Below are 23,991 nucleotides of genomic sequence, written 5' to 3'. Positions count from 1 at the left end.
CTGTGAGAACAGGGAGAAAGGGCTCTATTCATTTCATTTCCTGGAATTTAAAGTCAGATATATGAGTCACGTATCGAACCTACATTCACTCGTGCATTGCCTGTGTGCCCCTTTGGATGCACGCACTGAAAAAGCTAGAGGGAGTGCAGCTGGGAAACTGGTTTACCTCAACACACAGAATCTCTTTAGCAGCAAGGATGTGTTGGTGAGGAAGGACAGTTGGATGTCCTAAATCGCTCCACATACCCTGCATTGAAACACCAGCTCCAAGAACATGTGTAGAAGCAGAACGCCACTAGACATCATCAGTCAGACTGAAGTGGATCAATGCCCCCTGTGGTCATCTAAAAGCTCTTTCATTTCCCCATCTGATGGCTCTTCTCTTCATATACCAATCATTCTGGCAGCCCCCCTGTCGCACAAAAACCCTGTCGTTTTATATGCAGAACTACACCTAGCGAAACAGTTTTGTCTGAGGCATATACAGTAGCCAGGCTGATATCACTGTGTACTTACACAGGAGTACACCAAGGCTTTTAAATGAAGGCTTAGATGGGGTCCCAATGGGAGCTATGGGGTATGACACTTTGTAACTGGAGCTGCGATGATGGAGGGTAACAGCAGATGGCGCTAGTAATAAAGGGATGGTGTCCGCTCAGGTGCTCTTTGGGTTGCTCAGCCCGACAGAACTTTTTGTTGCGTATTGACATTTAATTATAGCGAAAAAAGCAAATGCCCAAGTCCCCTCTCTGACTGAAGTTTATCTGCTAACGACGTCTGCATTCCTCATATCTTTATTTTTCATATTTGATATGTTTTAACAGGGATGGAGCCATTATTCATATATATATATATATATATATATATATATATATATATATATATATATATATATATATATATATATATATATATATACTATTAGCTGTGCTTTTCCCATCATGAAAAACACATTTTATTTTTACTAGTTCATCCAATTTCCTCTGCCCTTCACCGGAGTGAGTGGGCATGCAAGTAGAGGAATCTGGTTGTTACAATTGATAACAGTTCTTTACTTTTAATTGCTATTAAATTAAATGACTCCGCAAACAGCGGAGTCATTGCTACAGGCTTTCATTGATTCTGCTGTATATGTTTCTGTAGGACTTACTTACTATTTAGTTTCTCTGAATGTTGCTTAATAGACTAATCTGGTAGACACATTGTGTTTTTCTGACAACAAACAAACATAAATTGGGTCATTAAATAACGTCACCTGACCTGAACAGGGATAAGGAATGGAGGAAGGAAGGAAGGAAGTTCGAGGGGGGGGGGGGGGGTCTTGCCAGACAAAGTGGTATTGTTTTGGTTTTTGTATTAGTTGCTTTGTTTATATAATGTTATGTAAGTCCAGACCCAGATTGTGATCCTCTTAATATCAGCCAGAACTCCCCGTCATGGGACCAGTTATTTTGTGGGTCTTGCAGCTCCCAGAGGGCCGCGTTGCTTGCAGATACAAGATACACACGCATGGACACGCTTTACACACAAAATCAAAATACACAACCCCTATTCAGGAAAGATGTTTGTTAGAGAGTTCAGTGAGAAGGCAAGAAGATTAGAAACGGTCAGACATGGTGCAACCCTAAACTCACATGTCTGTGTGTGTGCTTGTGGATATTTTGTGGCAGAGAAGTTGTTAAAATTAAATGATTTAGTGCGGTGCTATGAAAGAGGCAGATGTGCAGAGAGCATGGTGACCCTGTGCACAGGGGTCAAGCCCGGAAAAGGCACTAGATACTTTTTCCTGTCACTCATCTTTCCTGGAACCAATCACATCTTTCTACAGGCCAAAAAAGCGTAAATCCCAGAGTTAACTTCGATCCGCTGTGTCCCAGAATTTCCGTTATGCTGTATTGTGCTGTGTATGAGTATTAAACAGCATTAGAGAGCATTAGCAAAATATTATTGTTGACCACGGAGTAGGGCGTTCTATAAGCGGTGAATTGGGTTATGGGGGCATGGGTTAGTCTGCAAAAACCAAAAGCAAGCACAAAGGCTAACAGAGAGGGCTGCAGCAAGAAGAAGGAAAGGAGGTTTAAGGGATACGACATCATGAAAGCGAGGCGTCACAAGACCTCTTCCCTCCAGAAGGAACACAAACTGTCACGCTGAAATTCCTCAACATCTGAAAATATTTCCAATCAATTATTCAGCCTTTCATCCTTTCTGCTGTTTGGCTGAATGTCATTAAAGGCACGCTTTATTGTTCACAGCAGCAGTGAGAGTCACAAGTAAGCATGCTCTAGTACAGTTCTCTCTTCCTCGCCCTCTACTGCAGCACAGCCATCCATTATACCTTCCCCAGAGGTCATGAGACATGAGAGAAATTCATGCAGCATACACACACTTTAGTGCATCTTCAATGTGTAATCATGCTGCCTGTCCTGTGACGACACTGAATAATAATTTGCATCATGCTGTATTCTCAAGCGGTAGCTCACAACAGGGCATGGTATGTTGTTGTTATATAGAAGCTAAGGGGCGTGGTTTGACCAGATCATCAAGTATAGCGATATGTGTAGACCTTTCGTGGAGGTGTGTTGCTTGGCGTTGCGGGGATGTTTCTCCACGTTCTGCGGTGCCAGAGTTTCATTTGCCAAAAGCTCTGGAGTGATGTTTCACACTTGTGGCCATTGAGTCTGGTGTGTATACCTGTAACCAAACAGAAAATGACACTTTTTACATTTATCCTTTGCAGTATGGATCTGATTTCTTAGTGGGTGGAGCTAGAATGGCTGCTGCGTCTGAGGTAGGTGGTAAATATATGTCTCCGTTAATGGAACGGTGCAAAAGGGGATCGTCAGGCTGTTCATACTGGATTCCCCCTGTGCTCTCTTTATTTCTTTGGTTCTTTGTTGAAGGGCAGTGTTGAATACTTTAGCCTGCGCCCAAAGGGCCAGTTAGACGTCAAAGCACATTTTATTTAGCAGCCCCTCGGGTGTGTGTTGCGGTCCAGCACCTTCTTTATCGCTGTGAAGTCATCTTCTGATAGTAAAGCATGATGATGTTGTGGTGTTGAGGCCTTACTTTTCTAAGGGTTTTCACAATGCCAGTGAGTACATTGTTGTCTTCAGGCGACAATTACAGGGCCATTAATGGTAATCAATAATGACAGTTACATTAATTAATCATTGCGCTTTGTGGCGCTTCTGTGTCCGGTGTGAACCCAGCTTGAAGCAGCTCTGCTTGTCATTTAGCGATTTTATTTCTGGAGCCTGCTCAGACCACTCCCCATGATGAGACCACCCTGGAGGTCAAAGTTGACCTTAAATGTTATCATTTTGTAACGGGTGTTTTGTGTCTTTATGTAACGGTTCCATGTTGGTGGAAGTGACCCTGTCGCAAAGCAACGATGACATTTCATTAATCTAATTAATAATCAATAATCAGACACGGAGTGATACTGATTATCATAATTATTCCTCAAAGCCGTGGTATCTGGTTACTATACGCTATGAACCAATCAGATTGCTTTCTTTGAGCTACCCCTTTAATAAATTGTGCAAAGCATTCACACACAAATGGGATTTTTTTACAGTTGTACCGAGAAAAGAAATGGCTTCGGGAAATATCTTCATGCTTCTAGATTTAAAACTGATATAATAAATATATATATATACAATGCATCACACAACTACTTATATATATGAATGGGGTCGTGAGACTCTCGGCTCTACAGTTCCCCTCAGCTCTGAAGCTCATAGCATCTTTCAGCTGCTCAGCCTGAAACTTTACTGTTCTGATTCACTCTCACTACTCTTATAGCGTCGAACAGGCAGCGGTTGTTCAGTGTTCAGTGAGGAATCTCTGACAAATCCACCTATACGCTACCTGCTCAGCTTCAAATGATAGACATACAGAGTTAACGACGAGCTGGTTAATATAGTGGAGCATTAGCTAAACCCCATTGATTTCCCTCAGGAGTTGGTGGAGAACAAAGACGGATCAAAAAGAGAGTGAATATTGGACTTCCCTTTATCATGGCCAGAAACACAAATCAATATGTTTCTATTACCTGCTGGATGTGTAAAAAAGAAACCGTTTGCTAGAACATTGCTTACATGCCCCAAAGAGCAAAAAAAAACAGTTATTGTAGGAGTAAACCGATTGATTTAAAAGAATATGATGGTATTTTTCATTTGAACTGCTCCGTATTCCATTGGTTAGGACAAGCAGCGCCAGCCTCCTGAAGTTTTCCCAATTAACTTAAGTGTCACATTCATCTTTTGAAACACTTGTTTCTGAGTCTGAGTTTTACCAACTGCATTGGGATCCTAACAATGCGTCTGCAGTAATAATAAATACACAAAGTTACAGAGACCAGTTGTCAGAATGGACGCAGATAATTTCCCATGAATTTGTCATGTTTCCTTTCAGTACATCCCTCCATTTTTTGTCTGAATTCTTACTTCTTCACTCAATCCTTCTTTCCTTTTTGTAGGATTAAAACATTACATACTCTGTCCAAATCAACCCTGAACAACAAATTCCTTTTTAATCCTATCTCCTTCTCCAGTCTTTGTAGCAGCATGTTCTACTGCGACCTCGACCTTTCCCCAGATGTACTAAAAACCCAAAGCCCTCTGCCCTTATGTGGTCTGTTGTCTAAGTTGTCTGAGTCATGTTGCTGCAATACAATAAATACAGATTCCATAGAAGATGTGAGCAATACTTCTGTAAGCTATACCTGAAAATGTTGTTCTCTGCTGCTGCACAAGGGGACGAAAAGACACTGTAAATGGATCACAAGCCAGGGGGGGGGGGGAGAAATATTGTTGTGATTACATGAATTGTATTATTAATGACTGACCTATACTTAGTTGTGTCTGTGGAGAGAGCACATAAAACACAATAAAAAGGGAGTATTGATATGAGAGGAATAACTGCTCCATTGATTCCTTGAAGTTAAACAAACAAACAAACAGAAACATTTCCAGTTCTGCAGTGCACGCACGCATATGACACACTCAAAGGCATCCCCGGGGCAGAGATTGGACGAGAGACAGAGAACATTTCTTTTCCATCCCTCCACAGCTGCTGTACTCCCAGTAGCCCTGTCAGAGTGGGTAAGAGAGCAGGGTGGCGATGATGACTGGCCACTTGCACTCCTAGACCACCTCATAGACTCCGCATCTCTCTGGTCCACTTCTAACACACACACACACACACACACACACACACACACACACACACACACACACACAGACAACCACTTTTCATTAACCACCGGTCCGGGAATGGATTCTAGTCTCCTGATTGGACCATTGGTCCCCACATCGGACCCGACCGCACGGGCGCCCTGGAACATCAGCTCCATCGGTCCTCACCGGCTCATGGAAATGTCTCCTGTCTCGACAGCTGTGAGTATCCGCCACCCCCTCTTCTTTTATTCGTTTGTTTGTTTTGTTTTGCTTGAAGGGATACCCCTCGGTGTGACTGGAGAGCTTGCGATGCGTAACCGCATCAAGATCCGACCCAGAGTGCCTCAATACCAACTCGCCACATCAGACAGAAACTGTCAGGTTAATATGATATGGCTGTGTTCATTCCTCCGCCGTATCATTTTGAGCGATGCAGGTGTGAGTGAGCTTGACTTTAACTCTGTGAATGAAGGATTCGCACCACCCTCTCCCGCGCTTCTGCGCTCCGTTCATTCACGACCGGAGCTGAATGAGAGCAGGCGTAAACAACGCAACTGCAGTCATCTCTGGGGTTTCCACAACTTGTAGGAAATGGTTGTAAAAAGCTGCTGCAGATATTTTTTCAGCTCTGTGGTGAAAGTGCACGTTGCTTCTTTTTTTTTTTGTACCAGCATGTGCACATGTGAAAAATGACATTCACGAGTTTATGTGACAGAATTGTTCATAATTATCTGAAATTGTGGTGAGTTTAGTGACCTTACCTCATGTCAGAATTCCTGTTGTATTCCAGAGGACTGCTTTGTGCACAAATGTGCCTTTTGGAACCTTGTTTTGCACAAAATAGCGTTTGTATAGATTAATTGAATCACAATGTGCTCTAATAATCTCATATAAACCCTATATACTGTATGTGTGTATCTTAATTTACTGCTGGCTGCAGGTTCAATTCAGTTCAGGTCCCATAAGAGGAAATTACATTTGCAGCAAAGCAGCATAAAGACATATAACTGGTTTGGATGCTGATTTGAATTGCTGTTTGTAAGTCACAATACATGCTTTATTCAATCTAAAGCTGTGTATTCATGCCAACTCTTACATCACTCCCATTCCCCCTGCAGCCTTGTTTACACATTTTTACACCTGGAAGGATGTGTGTTGAGAATGTTTTCATAACCAAGCCTCACGGATGTAAGGGACTCCATCTCTCTCTCTCTCTGAGAGTGGGAATAGTTTACGCATAGCCTTCAGGGAATTCTTTTATACAGATGTGTAAACCAATACAGTGGTGTATCCACATCTGTACAGAGCATGAAAACAAATTACAGGGCATTCACTCAGGAGTCCAGATATTGATTTGAGGGAGAAACAGCTGCTGGAAACACATACTGAGAAGCACACGGGTGCACCGCTATGGTAAATTGTAGTTCACTTAAGTGCGAATGGTTCGGCTTGAACTTTGAAGTTCAGACCTGCAGGCTTCGGTCTCAGTAGCTTTCGTGGTCTGGCCTTCATGGGACTGCTGGGAAAGCTGATACCGAAGCAGTGCCCGAGGGCGGCTTCTCCTGAGACAGATGAGATCTTCTACTCAGCAATAAGTGTGGTTTTCATTTAAAACTCTTTAAAAGAGTTCTATGTGTCTCTCAGGAGCCCTCTTCATCTTTTACCGACGTTTGTTGCTTTTTCTCTCGTGATCCTCGAATCTACAATCAAATGATTTAAAGAATATTGTAATGGATGGAACACGGAGAATAACCACTTGAAGAGATTTGCAACAGAAAACAATTACCTTCGTCAGGGGTGTGTGGCTATACTCCGTGGTTGCTAGAAATGAATGGATAACTGCAAGCCAATCCGAATCTAGAATCCTCAGTGCCCATATTGAGATATTAAATGAATATAAAGTCAATTACAGTGCATATGTTTGTAAGCTTTCAACACATGTACACAGCTGTTAATGCTGGGATGTACATGAGAGTGTAGAGAGATATTACCACCCACTTTTTTTACCATCTTAAGGAGACTTCCATGCTGCATGTCGTGCCTCCCCTTCCTCCCCGCCGTGTAATCGGCATTAATCTTGACCCGCGCCGCTAGAGAGGAAATGAGAGAAAGCAAGAGGGAAGGAAATGAGTGATTAAGGAAACAGAGGAACAGAAGTGAAAGAGGGAATTGACGGGGGTCAGGAATCAGCGGCGATAGCGGAGATGAGAAACACACACACACACACACACACACACACACACACACACACACACACACACACACACACACACACACACACACACACACACACACACCACACACACACACACCACATCTCCATATCAACCTTTTCACTCATTTGCTTACATGACCACTCCATCACTTTTCACAATATCAAATGTCGTCCTTTTTTGGTGACAAGATCTTGTCACTGCAGAAAGATAGGACTGCTAAAACAGATGCTGTACAAGTGCACTCTGGTGCAGCTGCTTCTCAGAAGCTGTCAAGTGAATAGAGTTGTGAATGAATCGATATAAAGTCAGCTTTTTAGGATGTAACAAGAAACAACATTTTTTTTAAACTATTTTTCAACTGCACTGAAGTAGTTTTACTTCTACTCCAATACAAGGAATATACTTCACCCCCAAAATAACCATTTTGTATATCATTTACACACCCAGTGTAACCTTGAATTCTTGAAGGAAACCACCGCGAACAAAGAATCCAAAAATTGAAGTAAATATTGAGCCACGTTTTACATGTTCTACATCAAAACATCTGTTTATAAAACTCTCACTCAACTCGTGCATTATAATCCAAGTCTCTTTTAATATGCTCACTACTCCCCAAACACATCTTTTGGCTGGAAAATCAGACTTGAATTTTGAAAATTGATATTCAAATGGTCATTTTGTGTGTGAAGTTTGTCATTAAGTAAAAAATCTCTTCTTCCACCCCTGCACACAGATGTGTGTTTACAGCATGCCACACACAACTACGTGTGGGCAATCTCTAGGTGCAAAGAAGCAGAAACAGACACGTGGAAAATGTTTCAATGTTGAGTTCAGAAAGTTATAAAAATGTCTTACCAAATAACGGTGTGTGAATCCTTGAATACATTTCATTCCTCATAAAACATTTGAGATTTTTTAAATATTTAAACTGCACTGTTTTTCATGCGTATTTAGCTTTCGGTCTTTTTCATGGCTACGCTTCTTTTAACATTATCGCCACCCGCTTTCAATCAGCAAAACATCAACCGACTGGAACCGTGTCGCCAGGGCAATTGTGAAGGAGCAGAATACAAATAAAATGGGGACCCATTCATATAGAAATTGCTCCATAGCACTAATAGTGGTCAAACAATCTGCAATGTACCTATAAATACAATGTTGAGGTGTTGCCATATACATTTAAAGAAGGCAAAATGTATTGTAATGCACTTTTTGTGATTGCTGTACGAAAGCTTTTTCAAAATAGTATATAACGTAGCTCTGACGGTTTGACGGAGTAGCAGTGGGGGGAGGGGCTTAGCGAAGGGTAATTTACAGCTACTCCAAGCTACTGTAAGTTAGGGTTAGGGTTAGGGTTAGCCTTTCATCTTTTCTCAGCTCTTCAAATAGGATGAAAACTTCAGAGAGGGTACTTATGTTCTGCTTGAAATCACCTAATGATGCTTTAAACCTCCAAACCAATTATGATTACCCTATTTAATTTTACTAAAAAAACTATTTAATTTTTATTTGAATAGAATGTATTCATGGTGTACAGAGTGGATTTCCTCTCACTCCAGGGCGTTATCTAACATTTGCTGACACATTCAAGCACCACTTTTGAATGTGTACTAACCAAACTACAGCCATGTCTTGAATCATTTAAGTCTAGAACAGTTTCATTACTTTAAATGTCAATGACTTCCCAGAATTATTACCCACAAAATCAATCTTGTTTTTTTATGTTAAAAGATCTCCATGTCTTTTCTGTGGAGAATCATGTATCCAGTGTCCAATCATAAATATTCAATAGAAAAAGATGTTCAGTCAATTACAGTTAACAACGAAAACTTACACGAACAATCCAGAGCCGCACACAATAATTCAAACAAGGAAACTTACTTATTTTGAACTTGTTAGCAAAGAAATTGCAGTTTCTTGTTATGACAACATGCCAATGTATCTTATCATAAAGACAACAATTTGTTTTTATGATATATGTTGTTTTTGTGAAATAACGAGAATGTTTTGTGATATTAAAATTTGGATGTCATAATTTTCCCATTATAAATTACTTCCAACCTCCAAGCATTCGGGGTGCACGATGCCAAACGCAAACAAAATAATTACAGTTGATCGTGACAAACTGACGTCTGTTCTTCCCTGTGTTCCTGTCGCTAGGGTTCCGTGTTTCCAACTCACTTATTTCCAACCGTAGACGTCCCAGACCACGCTCACTACACCATCGGTGTTGTCATCCTGGTCGTGGGCATCACAGGCATGCTGGGAAACTTCCTAGTCATATATGCTTTCTGCAGGTACCTTTTCTTGTGCTGTCGTTTTGAATGAGCTTTGTGTTTAGCACCGCTTTTTTATATGTATCTGTGATACTAACACCTGAAACGAGATTATCCATAGTCCAATATTAATGACAGTATTTGTGTTTGTGTGTCTGTGCAGGAGCCGGAGCTTGCGGACACCGTCCAACATTTTCATTATTAACCTGGCAGTCACAGACTTCCTCATGTGTTTTACTCAGACACCAACCTTCTTCATCACCAGCATGCACAAGCGATGGATCTTTGGAAAGAAAGGTAACAAATGCATAACGACAGTATTACATATGATTTTACATTTGTATTTTAAAATGCTGCAGTACCTGATAGAAAAGCAACCTAAACAGAGTCACATGATGTTATACACTCTCTTTTACAGGTGCACGCACACACGCACGCACGCACGCACACACACACACACACACACACACGTTACAATAATGGACACACTTTAATTAAATTCCACAGGGACCTGTATTGGCACCCTAACCCTTTTGAATGTGACCTACAATTCAATCAATGTTGTGCACGTACTAACCTGACATCATCTATCACACTTGTGTGCAGCATCCAACATCCAAGTCCCATCGACCACAAACAGCAAGCAAGACTGCCTTTTGGTAGTGTGTTTTTTTGCCTTTGGAGAGGGGTTGTACCATAGTGTGCATTATAAATTAGCATGTATAGTGGGAGCAGAGATAAAGAGGTGGCAAAAGAGGCTCTCTACACTCTACTGATCAAACACTGATAGTCAGAGCGCTGGGTTTTCCTTCAGGAGTTGTCCTGACCGTGATGAAGACAGCATATCGCTGTTAGATCTAGAGCTCAATTCTCAAAAGTGGTAACTGCAAAGGTTACCTTTCCCCCTGCCTATTTTTTTCAAAAGACACTCTCACACACACACACACACACACACACAGATGTAGATAAATGGGTAGATGGAAATCATAACGCAAAAGCCGACTGTGCATTGCCTTTATATGTGTTTATCCATCCTGTTTTACTAGAACTCATAGAAACTCCACCTGTTCGACCCACACAACCTCGACAATTGCTGGATTGAATTTTCATTTTCAAGACCAAGGATGAGTTCTAATGACTTTGACGATCCTCTAATAGTTTTTTCAAAGGGTCCAAATTTTCCCAACAATTTCCAACATTTAGAATAAATGGAAACAAGAAAACCCCAGAAAGATAGGTGCAGAATTCCTCCCACTATATAGTCGTAGAAATACAATGACTCAATGACAACTAAACAATCAAATTGTTAGCCTACATTGTATTTTGTTTCATGGTGTGTAGCTGTTAATCTTGACTTTTTGTTGTATTTTCTTTTGCCATTTAAAGTCCAAACTGTTTGGCAAGTTCCAAAATGTTCACATTTTAACAAAATTTCCGGTGCATTTAGATAAATAGGTTGATGGTGCTAATCCTCAAGTCGCTGCCATTGAACTATCACAGAAGGTCACAACGACATAACATAATTAATGACAATCAAATCTCAAACACTGGATAAATGTGGAAATCATGATACGTGAAGATGAAATATTGCATTTATGTTAGTTTCATGTATTGATTTGAGGAACATTACAATCACCCCATAGCTCCATACAGACTATAAATACAGATGTTTTCGTCTCTTTAGTGGCATTTAAGTCACATTCTTCATAATATATGCCCTAAGTCTGTTTCCATTGTAATTTGTACATTTTATTTTTATTGTTGCACCAAATTTTCCGCTTCAACCAAGTGAACAATTTAAAAAATAAATCTAATTTCCTAATGCTTTTCCTAGTGCTTCCTAAAAATATTTGCTCCTGACAACTCATTGCAGAACCTTTTTAAACCTTTTAATTTCTGAGATGTTTTGCATACACTTGTTATTTTGACTTGACACCAATGCAGTGGACTTTGCTGTTTGACAAAACGCCCCAGGGCTTTAAAATATTGTTCCTCTCTGGAGAACGTCTACTGTTCCTTTGGAGCTTGAATGCATTAGCCTCAGTAACTTAACAAGGGCTGTCAAACACACACGAGCAGGACTGCGGCCGTACAGGCGCAGTGATATTCAACTGCCTGAGCGGTATTTGTTTGAGTTTCCTCACACAGGCAACACACTTCACATTGTCTTGTGTCTGGATGTGATTACTTGGCACCGTAATTGTCCCCGAAGAGACAGCAACTGATGAAGGGATTGAGGGTATTTTTTTCAATGTGTCTGAGTGTCTCTCTCTCTCTGTGTGTACAGGCTTGCACATATATCTATAAGTGTACATCTGTGTATCCGATTTAGAACAAAAAGAGACATTGTCAACACTGTTGCATGTATATACTTCCATTACAATCTCTTTAAAATGAATAATGAAGCATGTGAGTAGCAGATGTTGTATATTAGCAATGAGATGGTCAAAACAGCAGCGAAATAACCCATACGTGTCCAAAACCGTCCATAAAACTGAGAAACACAATCAGTTACAATGGATTCATCCTGATAGCTACAATTAGGGTCAAACACATTTGTCCTTACCTATTTACTTCTTTCTCTTCGCTTCCTCCAGGTTGTGAGATTTATGCCTTCTGCGGAGCGCTGTTTGGTATCTGCAGTATGATGACACTGATGGTTATCGCGGTGGACCGGTATGTGGTGATCACCAGGCCTCTGGCCTCCCTTGGGGTGATGTCTCGCAGGAAAGCCCTGGGCATCCTGGCTGTTGCCTGGGTCTACTCCGCAGGATGGAGCCTCCCCCCCTTCTTTGGCTGGAGTGAGTATAACTGCACACAGAGGCCTGAATGTTCAGTCAGTGACAGGTCAGTGTCTCAAATTCCTGCTGAAAGTTGTACTACTATGTCAAATAGATCTGACTTTGCCTTCTTTCAATATGCCAAATACATTTAAAATACAATCAGTTATTAGAAGGCTTACCTGTAGCTGACATTACAACAGCCCAACAATCATTTATGATGCAAATGATGTGTAAATGTTGGTCAGCATCTAGCAAAACGCTCCACTTTCACGTTCTACTTCTTCCACCATCACACTGAACTATATCTGCTGTCACAGGCACATTTCATATTTATCGGCTGTCACAGGTGGTAATTCCCTAGATTAAAAAAAACAAAACAGTAATTTTACCAGTAAATGATGTGCTGTGACACTGTGTACTGAACTGCTCAAATTAAATAAAAGGGAAACAGCACTTCCTTCTCAAAACATTTTTACTAAAAGGGGCCCGAACCAGACAAAAGTTATTGGAAGACCAATGGTGACAACCAAACATTAGGTATTTGGAACTGTCGTTTATTAAATTCCCACACTAATGCACTTAATTGTACAAAATGTATACACTCGTGAAGGCCGTTAAGTTGCTGGAGATTGTGACAATCAAGGAAAAGTTCAACTGAGAGTCAGCTGCATGAAAATGAATCAGTGTTGTGTCTGCATAAAATTCTACTGAGTGGCAGCATGTCGACAGAGAACAGCGAAGGACCGAGTATAGAGCCCTGGGGAACTCCACAGGTCAAAGGAATGAAAACAAAAAAATGTCTCCCACAGGTGCTTATGTCCCAGAGGGTCTGATGACGTCGTGTTCCTGGGACTACATGACGTTTACCCCGTCTGTCCGCTCCTACACCATGCTGCTCTTTACCTTCGTCTTCTTCATCCCTCTCTTCATCATCATCTTCAGCTACTGCTGCATCTTCAGAGCCATCCGACACACAACGCGGTTGGTACATGCACACACACACACACACACACATTCATGCTCCTATCGCGTTCATTCTTGCAACACACACTCCCACATGCATCGATAAAGACATGGGTGTTGTGTATGTGTTGCTACTGATGTCTTGATGATTAACTATGTGTCGGGGTTTCTCTATCGATTTCCTCTGATGTCTCGCTCAACCTGAACGCATATTGCCTTGTGCGTCTGACGCAAATTGTTTGTGTGCACCCAAGTACAATACATGTTCAAGTCAATGTACTTAGCTGTGAAAAGAAAAGAAATGAAAAGAAACACAAACTTCCTTCTGAAAAAAAAAAAGATCTTGAAATTACAAATTTGATCTAAAATTACAAATTATCTTAAAAGAAACTAAAAGCAAAAGAAAATAATTTTTCATAATAACTGTCTGTGTTTGACAGGGCGTTAACAAAGATCAGCTGTGAGGGAAACAGAGACTCAGCAAAGAGGTTCCATAAGATGAAGACTGAGTGGAAGATGGCCAAGATTGCACTCATCGTCATCCTTCTGTTTGTTATCTCCTGGGCCCCCTACTCCTGTGCAGCCCTCACTGCATTCGCTGGGTAGGTGTGTATGTGTGTGTTTGCTTTGTCAATGACCTCTAAGAAGACATTTTTCAAAGTCTAGGGATGTCAAAACACCTCAATAAGAACTGAATAGGATGAGCAGAAAGACAGTATTGTTCTTTAATGATGGGATGCTCTCACTAATGCAGTGTGAAGTTAAACAGGATACAGTATTTCCAGAGATTTCAAGTACATATTCTATGGGATCTTTAAACAATTCCATGAATGTGGGTGTGATTGTGTGACCCACTCCTGTGTTCCTACACTAGTCCACACCCACCACTGCTCTATTCACATGAATGTGTCTCATTTCCTCCTCTCATTTGCCAACCTCTCTCCTGTGTCTCTCAGGTACGCTCATATGTTGACTCCGTATATGAACTCTGTTCCTGCTGTGATCGCCAAAGCATCCGCGATCCACAACCCCATCATATATGCCATAACACATCCCAAATACAGGTAGGATGCACGCTCAAGTGTTGAGTTTCATTAACAGCAGCTAAAAGGAATGTTACAATATGATGAGTTCACTATTTACCACACAAAATGCTCTTTGTCACAACTCTCGCATTCAAGTTTACTTCATTTTGTGTGACCATAATTAAGTACAGTATTGTCAAAATAGGTCGAATGACATTTAGAATGTAACTGTAGTATAATTTGTACACTATGCAACTACAATAGTATAAAGATAAATAACGAAAAACACATTGAAAACAATTCATTAAGAAAAATAAAACCACAGACGAAAACATATTCGATAAAATCAACAGCTGGAGGCAGATATAAAATGATATCTCGAAAGTTCCATGTGTTCTCCCTGAGGCTGTGACTTTTTGCTTCCTTGCCATTAATTCTCTCCCCAAGTAAATATTTAATTTAATTTTGGTCTGAGGGTGTGCCAAATTCCTGGGATTTACCATAATTTACAAAATGAACATCATGCTGATTTGAAGAAGACTTGAAACTATGTCTTCTAGTTTCTGACTTCTTTTTGCAACCAGAGGTGTCGCCCCCCGATGGCCATTAGAAAGAATGCAAGTGTACGGCACTTCTGTGTTGGCTTCACGTTTCAGCCACAGAAATTGTCGCCTGCTCAGCACTAAATACAAAAGATTATTTCAAATATTTGTTGTCGATGCCCAGTTGTTGGTGACCACAGCAGAGACATAGTCATTGTTCTCACACATATTGATGAGGTATTGACCAGTGAGTGGCAGACTCGTTCTGTGGAATGGGTGATAGTCATCGGGCTCCTCAGGCAATCGTAGAAAATGTTCATGGCATGCTCAGAGAGGCTTCTCCGCCAAACTGAACGACTGGGATACTGAAGGCAGCGTCAGCATGTCCCAGTCAGCACAACATCTGTTCTGTTCACCACCACCAGGCCAGCTCTGTCGTTGGCTAAGCGCAACAAATACATGAAATGCTTTTACCTCTCCTCTAAAACGTGGTTACAGTTTGTATCTTAAAAGAGGAATTAATGACAAATGTCAAAAGTTGAATTTGTTGATGTGCATTTTATTTATTTACGTCAGTCCCACCTGCCTCTAATAAAAAGCACTGCAGGACGGTGTATTTTTCTTTGACACTAAGGGTTAATGAGTCTAGGTTTATAGTTGTATAGTTGTTGCTGTGTAGTGTCTGATCACGTACAACAACGTTAATGATGTTCCCCATAGCAACTATATTTACATTCTTTCATTCACTTCTTCCCAGAGAGAATTTGATTGCTCTTATTGAAAGCCTCGGCATCCAGGAATGCCGCGGGGTCTTTAACTTCACTATCACATAATAAAATCACTTCAATTATAGATTTGAATATTTCTCTCTACCACTCCCTCAGGTCAGCGCTTGGCAGGTATATTCCCTACCTCGGGGTACTGCTGTGTGTTACTAGTAAAAGCCGTTTCAGCAGCAGCAGTTTTCAGTCCACGCACCGATCGACCCTCACCTCAGAGAGCAAAGGCAAGCCGCGCAACTCCTCCCTGTCTGAGAGCGAATCAGTGAGTGTACCTCATATCTAATCTGGTATGTCTATGATGTCGTACACTTCCAATGACAAGTGCTTGTAATTACGCTTGCTGACTTCATTCTTCTGTGTGTGATTTTGTCTTTGTGTCGCCTTCAAAGGCCCACTTCTCAGACACGGAGGAGGACTGCTCGTCGCGGACGCCTGCCGGTCGTCAGTTGCCCGGGGATGTTCAAAAGATGCGCCGTCTCAGCCAGAGGACAAAGGTGAGAGGAAACAACACGGGAGAGTTTGCGAGAACTGCCGCCCACAACCCCACCGACCCGGCCATATGTCACCTCTCACAGGTCACAGTGAGTATTGGGGCCTGGTTCATATCAACATACTGTACATACATACTGAAATTGGCCATTCGTATGTGTTCAACTGAAGATTCAAGCAATCTGAATGTCACGCATTTATATCTTTATTTCTTTGTGTGTCAGATACTTGTCATCAGACTGAGGTAGGGTGTTATTTATGGCTCAGTGTGGCTGGCTCCAAAAGCGAGTCATTCCTCTTAGACTTCCATGTTTCAATGCCCAAATTTACAGCAGGTATAAATTAATGTACACCTTGGTACAAAAAAAAACATTTTGGTCTCTTTGGCTAATTTCCCAATGATTCCGATCGTCACTGCCAAGATGGTGACGGCGGAGGCATCCACTTTACCTGTGGGTGACGTCACGTAGATGATGTTGATATTTTGTACAGTATGGTCAGAACTTACGAAGCCTTTTGGATGAGACACAAAACATTATCTTTAACCCAGAACATCTGGAGATATGAAGAGAGTGTAACATTTATTTTTGCGAGCACTGAAGACTCACTTTCATCAGCTGATAGGCATCAGCTCTCTCATGCATGCCTCACAATCACTGGCTCATTCACCAGCTGGTTGACCTGAATGATCACTTTTGTCCTTAATATTGAGCTTGTTTGTACCAAGTGGAGTTTCAGCAATGAAGTATGTTGTGCATAGCCAATAGGAAAGATCCTAGGTTTTAAAAAGAAAAGGAAATGTTCCTCTTATATTATATACTGAGCTGTATCAAAGTGATACACATTATGTGAGGTTGAGGCTTTTAAAGAATGGAAAAACAGATTGACATCTGTTTGAAATGTAATTGTTTGCATGTTCAACATATCTATGTGGTGAGGCATGGTAAAACCCAACACTTTTCATATGAACGGTGCTTCCTGGTGAATGTTTGCTCCGTTGTAATCATCAAGCTGTCAGGCCCGCTGGACAGTGACAGGTCGTTCTATGTGGGGCATCCCGTATATGGAGCATTTCCGTCTCTATCTAATCATCTTAGTTCACAGAAAAATCACAAGTAACCCACGTGTACACACACACACACACACACACACACACACACATACTGTAAGGCATCCATTACAGAGGGTCCAAAGACTAATCCAATAATCTGGGAGTTTTAGATTTAATCCACAGCTTGCGTTACGCGACCTCGTATTTCAACGTGCTGCACTTGTTGCAGACGAAGACGGCTGATTGTTAAGAAGTCTCCAACCTCCATCTGCTTCGAAACACTTTTACTTTTCTCTATAATCGCTGCATATCTTCTAAGAATAAAGACCTATAAATAAAGAATAAAGACCTTCTAAGAAAGAAGACCTATGCTTTGCTATATTTTACCTCTGAAGTACTTTTAATACCTGACACTTTTAGACTTAAAGGAATAGTTTGAAAAATGTTGTGAAAAAAGAGAGTTAGATGAGAAGATTGATACCACTCTCAAGTCTTTACAATAAATATGAAGCTACACCCTGCAGCCTGTTAGTTTATCATAGCTTAGAATAAAGACTGGAAACAGGGGCAAACAGCTAACCTGGCTCTGTTCAATGATAACAGTTCGGTCTAACAGCGCCTTTAAAGTTCTCTCATTAACACGTTATATCTCGTTTGTTGCCAGACAAAATAACACACTATTCCTTGAAGAATTCATTCGTATTACTTTTACAACACAGTGATTGTTTCTGGCACAAAAATAGGAAACAACCTGAAAGAGAGAGCCGCTGTTTTATTACAGAGTCTTTGATGAAATCCTGATCTGGAGTCTCTGTTTTTAGTGAGAATGTGACTTAGAGGTTAAAATAGCACACAAGATCTTTTGATCATAACTAACACTAAATGTCTGTGTTTATGTGCGCACTGTTCAGAGTCTGACAGAGCCTGAAGACATCATGTCGGACATCAGCCTGAAGCCAACCAGTCATCTTCCTGCTACTGTAAGAGTCCACCGATCGTCAACCTCTTGCTCTGTGCAGTAGATATGTTATAAGCATACTAACAACTATTGTCTGGATTTGGCTTTTACGTAGAACTCCAGTCTGTCAGCAACACAAATTCCTTCAGCCTCAACCTTTTCTGTCCATCCTGCTCAGGGGATTTAGTCATGTGTGTTTTAAAGGAGCTTATCACCCGTTCCACAACACTGCTCAATGATTCTACCACATTTAAAATAGCTCTGTGCAGCTGAGCAAACTGTTTTAAAAGTGTAAATGAATGTGAACACAAAAAACTATAGATAAAATACAGAACTGTGCTTTTTTTTAATATATACTGTATATACTTAAATGTGCTCAGCTAGAGTACTTGCTCCGCTATAGATCTCAGTGATACAGTCCCACTCCATCAAGGGCACTGCGAGAAAGCCATTCATCAATCCAACCAATCAATGCATTTGACCAGCTGTGACTGTTTCATGTCTCACTCTGGCAGGTTGATTAAGTGGAGAATAGTTGTACTGATCCAAATCAGAGCAGCAGTTGTTTCTCTCCCTTAACCTCCATCCCACTGTCATTTTCTTACAGCTACTCACATTTGACATGTGGAGTCTCAATAACATCAATGAACATCTCTCGCTCTCTCTCTCTCTTCCTCCGCCTACACAGCTTGACAACGTGATGGAAGAGTCTAGGCCAAGGACTGCATGTAAGACAACGGCACCCGTCATGGTAACCTCCATATCCAGCCCGTCTATACTGCATCGTTCCCCCAACCAAGGAGCCCCTTGACATAGCAAGGCTGGAGACCACAGCGTTACCATAAACAACCGTGTGTGTGTGTGTGTGTGTGTGTGTGTGTGTGTGTGTGTGTGTGTGTGTGTGTGTTTCAATATTTCCTTCCATGGGACTTTTTTGTACCAGCATGCTGGTTATGTTAACTCAAAACCAGAGGATGCATTTTATTATTTTTTGCGTACAGAGGGTGAGTATGTGAGCGTGAATGCCCAGTAACTGTAAATACATGTGTTGGTGTTCGTATTTGTGTGTTTTACTTTTTCTGACATGTGGTGGTTGGAGATTTTTTACCTCAGAGCCGGAGGCAACAAATAAGCCTTAAAAACACAATGTGAACATTGTAATCTCTAGGGTTGGGTATCAATTACATTTGTATTAATTGGTATTTCAGATACATGTCATATTATTTTAGTAGAAGTAATCAAAATGTTTTTTCTTTTTTGTTTTATTTAGTGCGTTAATGCATTCCTAACTAACGTAGAGAAAACAGAAGCGCAGTCGGTCCATACTTTGTCCATTCTTTCAAGAAGCAGACTTTTTAACTCATCTCTTTCTCTTTGTATGACATTATTTCTAAGTCTGAACCAATTCTCGATACCCAACCCTCTTTATAGTGTTTACGTTTCTCTTTTTACTGTCATATACCCAAAAATGCTGATTTTAAAGATGCATTGAACAGTATTTTCTATATTAACATTGAATCAAATGACTCCTGGAACTGGTTGCACTACTGATCCCACTGAGAATCAACACCCTACTTTTTTAACTATATGCTGCTTTAGGCCACTTTAAACTCGTTGTTTTGGTTCTCAAAGAACTTAAACCGTGCTGCTTATTATAAACGTGTGAGCAGCTCTCGGCATAGGAGTAAGCACAGTCTAACTGCACTTATACAACGTGAAGAGTGTCAAAGTAAACAAGTAACTGGTGAAGAAAGTCACACATTTAGCGACAGAAGTTGTTCTCAGGAGCAGGTGGTTGAAGCTATGGAGCTAAGATGACAGTGGATACTGGATGTACATTTAACAGGTGACTAGAAAGTAAACTTCATTGGGATGCTTTTGTTGCCCTATTTATGTGTAAGTAAGCGGTTTACAAGCATCTGTTTTTCCGATAAATCAAATTTTATTAAATGTATGCAGATTTTACACCACAAGAAACTATATTTTTTGTATTTTGTATTTATTATTTGCGATATATTTTAGATTGAAAGTCGTCTGGGGTGGTGCATTTATTTAAAAAAATGACCTCCCTGATGCAGTGCTGCAGACTCTGACACTAGCAAATTAAACCACAGCAAATGAATATAAATTCAAATTAACCTCTGGGAAACACTGCTAATGCTATTATATGTTATCCAGGAGAATTTGACTGCTCATTCCAGTCTTTCTGCCTTCTCGTGGTCAAAAAACACTGAATGCAGCTTTAAATAAGGTGGGTTTTTTTCTGAACTGGGTGTCAGACACACGTTTGCACACATGCAGCAGGACAGGAGAGGAAGCCATCAGATTATTTCCCCCTCTGGCTCTTTGTCATTGATTTTTCCATTGCAGTACCACAGATCAGATCACAAATATGTCAGAACACCATAGTATCATCACCCAATGCTGTGTACGTATGTGAGAGTGAGTCCACACTGAAGAACTGATGCCATACCTTGCTGCAATATCTACTTTTAGATATACAGATGACAGTTTACTAAATTACTTAACTGTTATTTGAGTGTTTTATCTGGATTGACATTATAGATCATATCACAGTCAGATGTACAGAACACCAGCTCTGTTTTATAATCCTTGTAATTTCCAAAGCTCTTTCTCCACTTCTGTATATTACAGTTCCCTTTGACATTTTTAAGCATCATTGACTATGATTGTAATAACTGTTCTTTTAAATGATCAACATTCAAATTGTCCTGCAGTAACCATCAATGAATGTACAAAATGACAGGAGTTGCGTCTGAAATTGCATACTATGCACCACATAATCAATATATGATATATATTCCACATACTTTTCTATTAATAAACAGTGTATGTTTCTTTTTTAGACAAACTGTAATTAGCACGTCACTTTCTGAGAGGCTCCTTGCCGGTTGGAGACGTGAACCAACACATCATGTGACCAAACGCTGATTTGAACCACTTCAAAAAAAACTATTACTCCGAGCGAATTGCATTGTGGGATATTTATGCCGCCGTGGTGTCCAGTGTTTGTATACAGTTATATTGCATACACTTTTTAATCGTACAAAATATCATGTTAGTATAGAATTTTGGACGCAACCATGTTTTATGAACAAACAAATAGAGAATAATTAATGAAATGATGGTTTAATTAAGTGATGGTGACATGTTGATTTTGTTTATTTTGTAAAAAATGTTTTGTGTTGTTACTATTTATTTTTATAAATAAAAATGTTGCAAAATTCTGCACTACTGCTGGCCATGTTTCTTTGTCTTGAATTAGCCGTGTATTAATGTAGGGATGCAACTTATGATAGTTTCCGTTTTTAATAAATCTGCCTATTATTTTTTAAATTATTAGTTTATACACCGTCCACTTATGCAGTACAGTGTTCTTCAATGGTCTTTCCCTCACCATAGCACCATAATCATTGTGGTCGGTGCGGCTCCCAATTCCTCATCCATCCATCAGTGTCGACTGACTGACATTTTCATAAATCATTAGGTCAGCTTCCTAAATGGAAGATATCCATGCAGCACAGCAGATATCAGCTGATGTTAGATAACAGAGTGGCATCAGATCATATCTGTCCAATATGGCAGAGAGCGGAGGTGATGGACAGTTATCCTGCATGCTGTTTGACCTGAATAGGCCTTGCAGAATACTGGCGCCCTGCAGAGGTGAGAGTTGGTATCCCATGTGCATGAGTAGAGGGTGTAAGTGGACGGGGTGTTTAATAATTTAATAGTAAAGCATTATCTAATTGCTTTGCATTCTGAACTTGGCCGTCTACTTCATCTGATACATACATTGCAATTTAGTGTCATCAATTAACCTAAGCTGCATGTCTTTGGACTGTGGGAGGAAGCCCGATCCCGGAGACAGAACTCCACGCAGATCAAACCCGGGCCCCTCTTGCTGTGAGGCGACATTGCAAGCCACAACACCACCGCGCAGCCCAAGGTTCAGAACAAGTGAGTATGATTTTACATGGTTAATAAAGGTTGGAAGAATGCAGTATATACAATAGTTATGCTCTCTCTTTGAGGAAAACGCACTATATTGTATGCATTTGTCGTCATTTTATTGCACATGTTGACCTGTGCTGTGACTCTTGTCACCTTTACATTTCACCGAACATTCCTGGTGTGCATGTGATAAATAAAAAGCCTTGAATCCTCAAATGTTGTGAATAAAACCAGGCTGTCAGAGCTGCAGCCACCAAGCCCAGCTTCAGGACATTTAATGAAAGGGTTAACAGTAGGGCTCAAGTTAATCTCACTGTGACTGTCCTGATGGCTCTACAAGATGTAACCCAATCAAAAACTAAACTATACTTTTCCGGGAACTTCTTTGCTTTTCTTTTAAGTTACGTTAAATTAGCGTAGCTTAGCACAAAAACTGGAAGCAGTGGGAAATGTCTCATCTGGCTTTGTCAAAAATCTGCGGGGGTCATTAAGGCATCTTTGCTAGTTTGAAATTGTCTTTAATTTAAAAGTCTTTTCTTTCAGAGTCTCTTGCTCTCAATAGTTGCTGGATTATATCTTCAGCACGTTGCTGCGTTGCAGGTCAGAGCTGCACGTCACATTAGACGGCACAGGCAGAGGTGGAACCGGCAGAGCTGCAAGGGACGGATCAGGCGTGCAGTATTTAAAGTTATTAATCATATTTGTAGTATTTTAGAAACCAGGTAAAGGAAGGAACTTCTTCAAGCCTGCAGACGGAGAGAACAATTACACAACATAGATGTTGTTATCATGACACAGAGAGACTTATGTAGATATACATGTGGACCTATATGCATAATAAATGAATGGAGAACATGGAGAACATTCCTCCCCCCTCTGGTCTCCTTTGGTTGAGAAAAAAGTTGCAGGCAGAGTAATTAACCTCCAGTTTATGTGGCAGGAAACTAAAATAATTGTAAATAGAGTTGCTAACAGGAACTTAACTATACATAATTATTATAAACTTAGATGTTTCCACTGTTCGAGGTTTGGTAAACTTCAAGCTTCAAGTCAGTAATGCGAGATGAGTTTTGTATGACTACAGAACAAAATTAGAACCAATGTCAACAAAACAGTCTATATACAAAATACAAGGATTACTAAGACTAGGACTTGCATGTCAAGTAAAAGTTCCTTGAAGTTGTTTATTACAATTGGATCTGTGTCCTCAGGAATGTGAATGCCCGTAACCAGAAAGGTAAAAACATAAAACATTATAGGGTCAGACTTAACGGTTTGAGTGGCATGATTGATCCCAAGTCCTGTCTTCTTTTGTCCAGGCACATTGTTTATTGAGAGTTCAACCATTAAGTGACCTATGAGCTCCTGAGGGCAGTCTCTGGACGAAGTTTAACAGTTTGGATTGTGTCATAGACATTTCAGTTTAATCGAGATAATTCTGTGGATGGTCGCTACAAATGTCGGACTCTGCTTGTGTTCACTTAACCTTTACAGCTGTGGCCGGCTGCTGATTCAATTGCTCCGTATCTCACTCACACAAACATCAGACTCAAATCAGCTTGGTGGACGTGTTTCTAGGGGAACGCTGCTGGGCAGTTTGTTCTTTCCATTACGCGAGCAGATTGTGAGACAGGGAAACTAGAAAAGAGAACGGCTGCAGTGCACAGAGACTGATTACAGATAATAGGGTGCTAGCAGCATGAGGTGATAGCACTAAGAGAGGGAGACGGAGAGAGAGAGAATGTGTTGCA

General features: G+C 40.6%; 1 protein-coding gene across 1 annotated transcript; it reads left to right on the top strand.

Moving 5' to 3' along the window:
• Positions 1-5,279: 5,279 nt before the first annotated feature.
• LOC306713278 (melanopsin-A-like) lies at positions 5,280-19,079 on the top strand (the record flags this gene model as incomplete). Its single annotated transcript, XM_079182931.1, has 11 exons — positions 5,280-5,402; positions 9,560-9,696; positions 9,839-9,972; positions 12,273-12,476; positions 13,268-13,439; positions 13,862-14,023; positions 14,378-14,485; positions 15,873-16,032; positions 16,160-16,351; positions 18,222-18,290; positions 18,957-19,079. 11 exons carry the CDS (start codon positions 5,280-5,282, stop codon positions 19,077-19,079), a joined length of 1,584 nt encoding a protein of 527 aa, XP_079039057.1.
• Positions 19,080-23,991: the final 4,912 nt, after the last annotated feature.

Source organism: Pholis gunnellus (assembly GCF_910591455.1).
Source record: "Pholis gunnellus genome assembly, chromosome: 21".
Classification (NCBI taxonomy): domain Eukaryota; kingdom Metazoa; phylum Chordata; class Actinopteri; order Perciformes; family Pholidae; genus Pholis; species Pholis gunnellus.
This window is presented reverse-complemented; position numbering and strand designations above follow the sequence as displayed.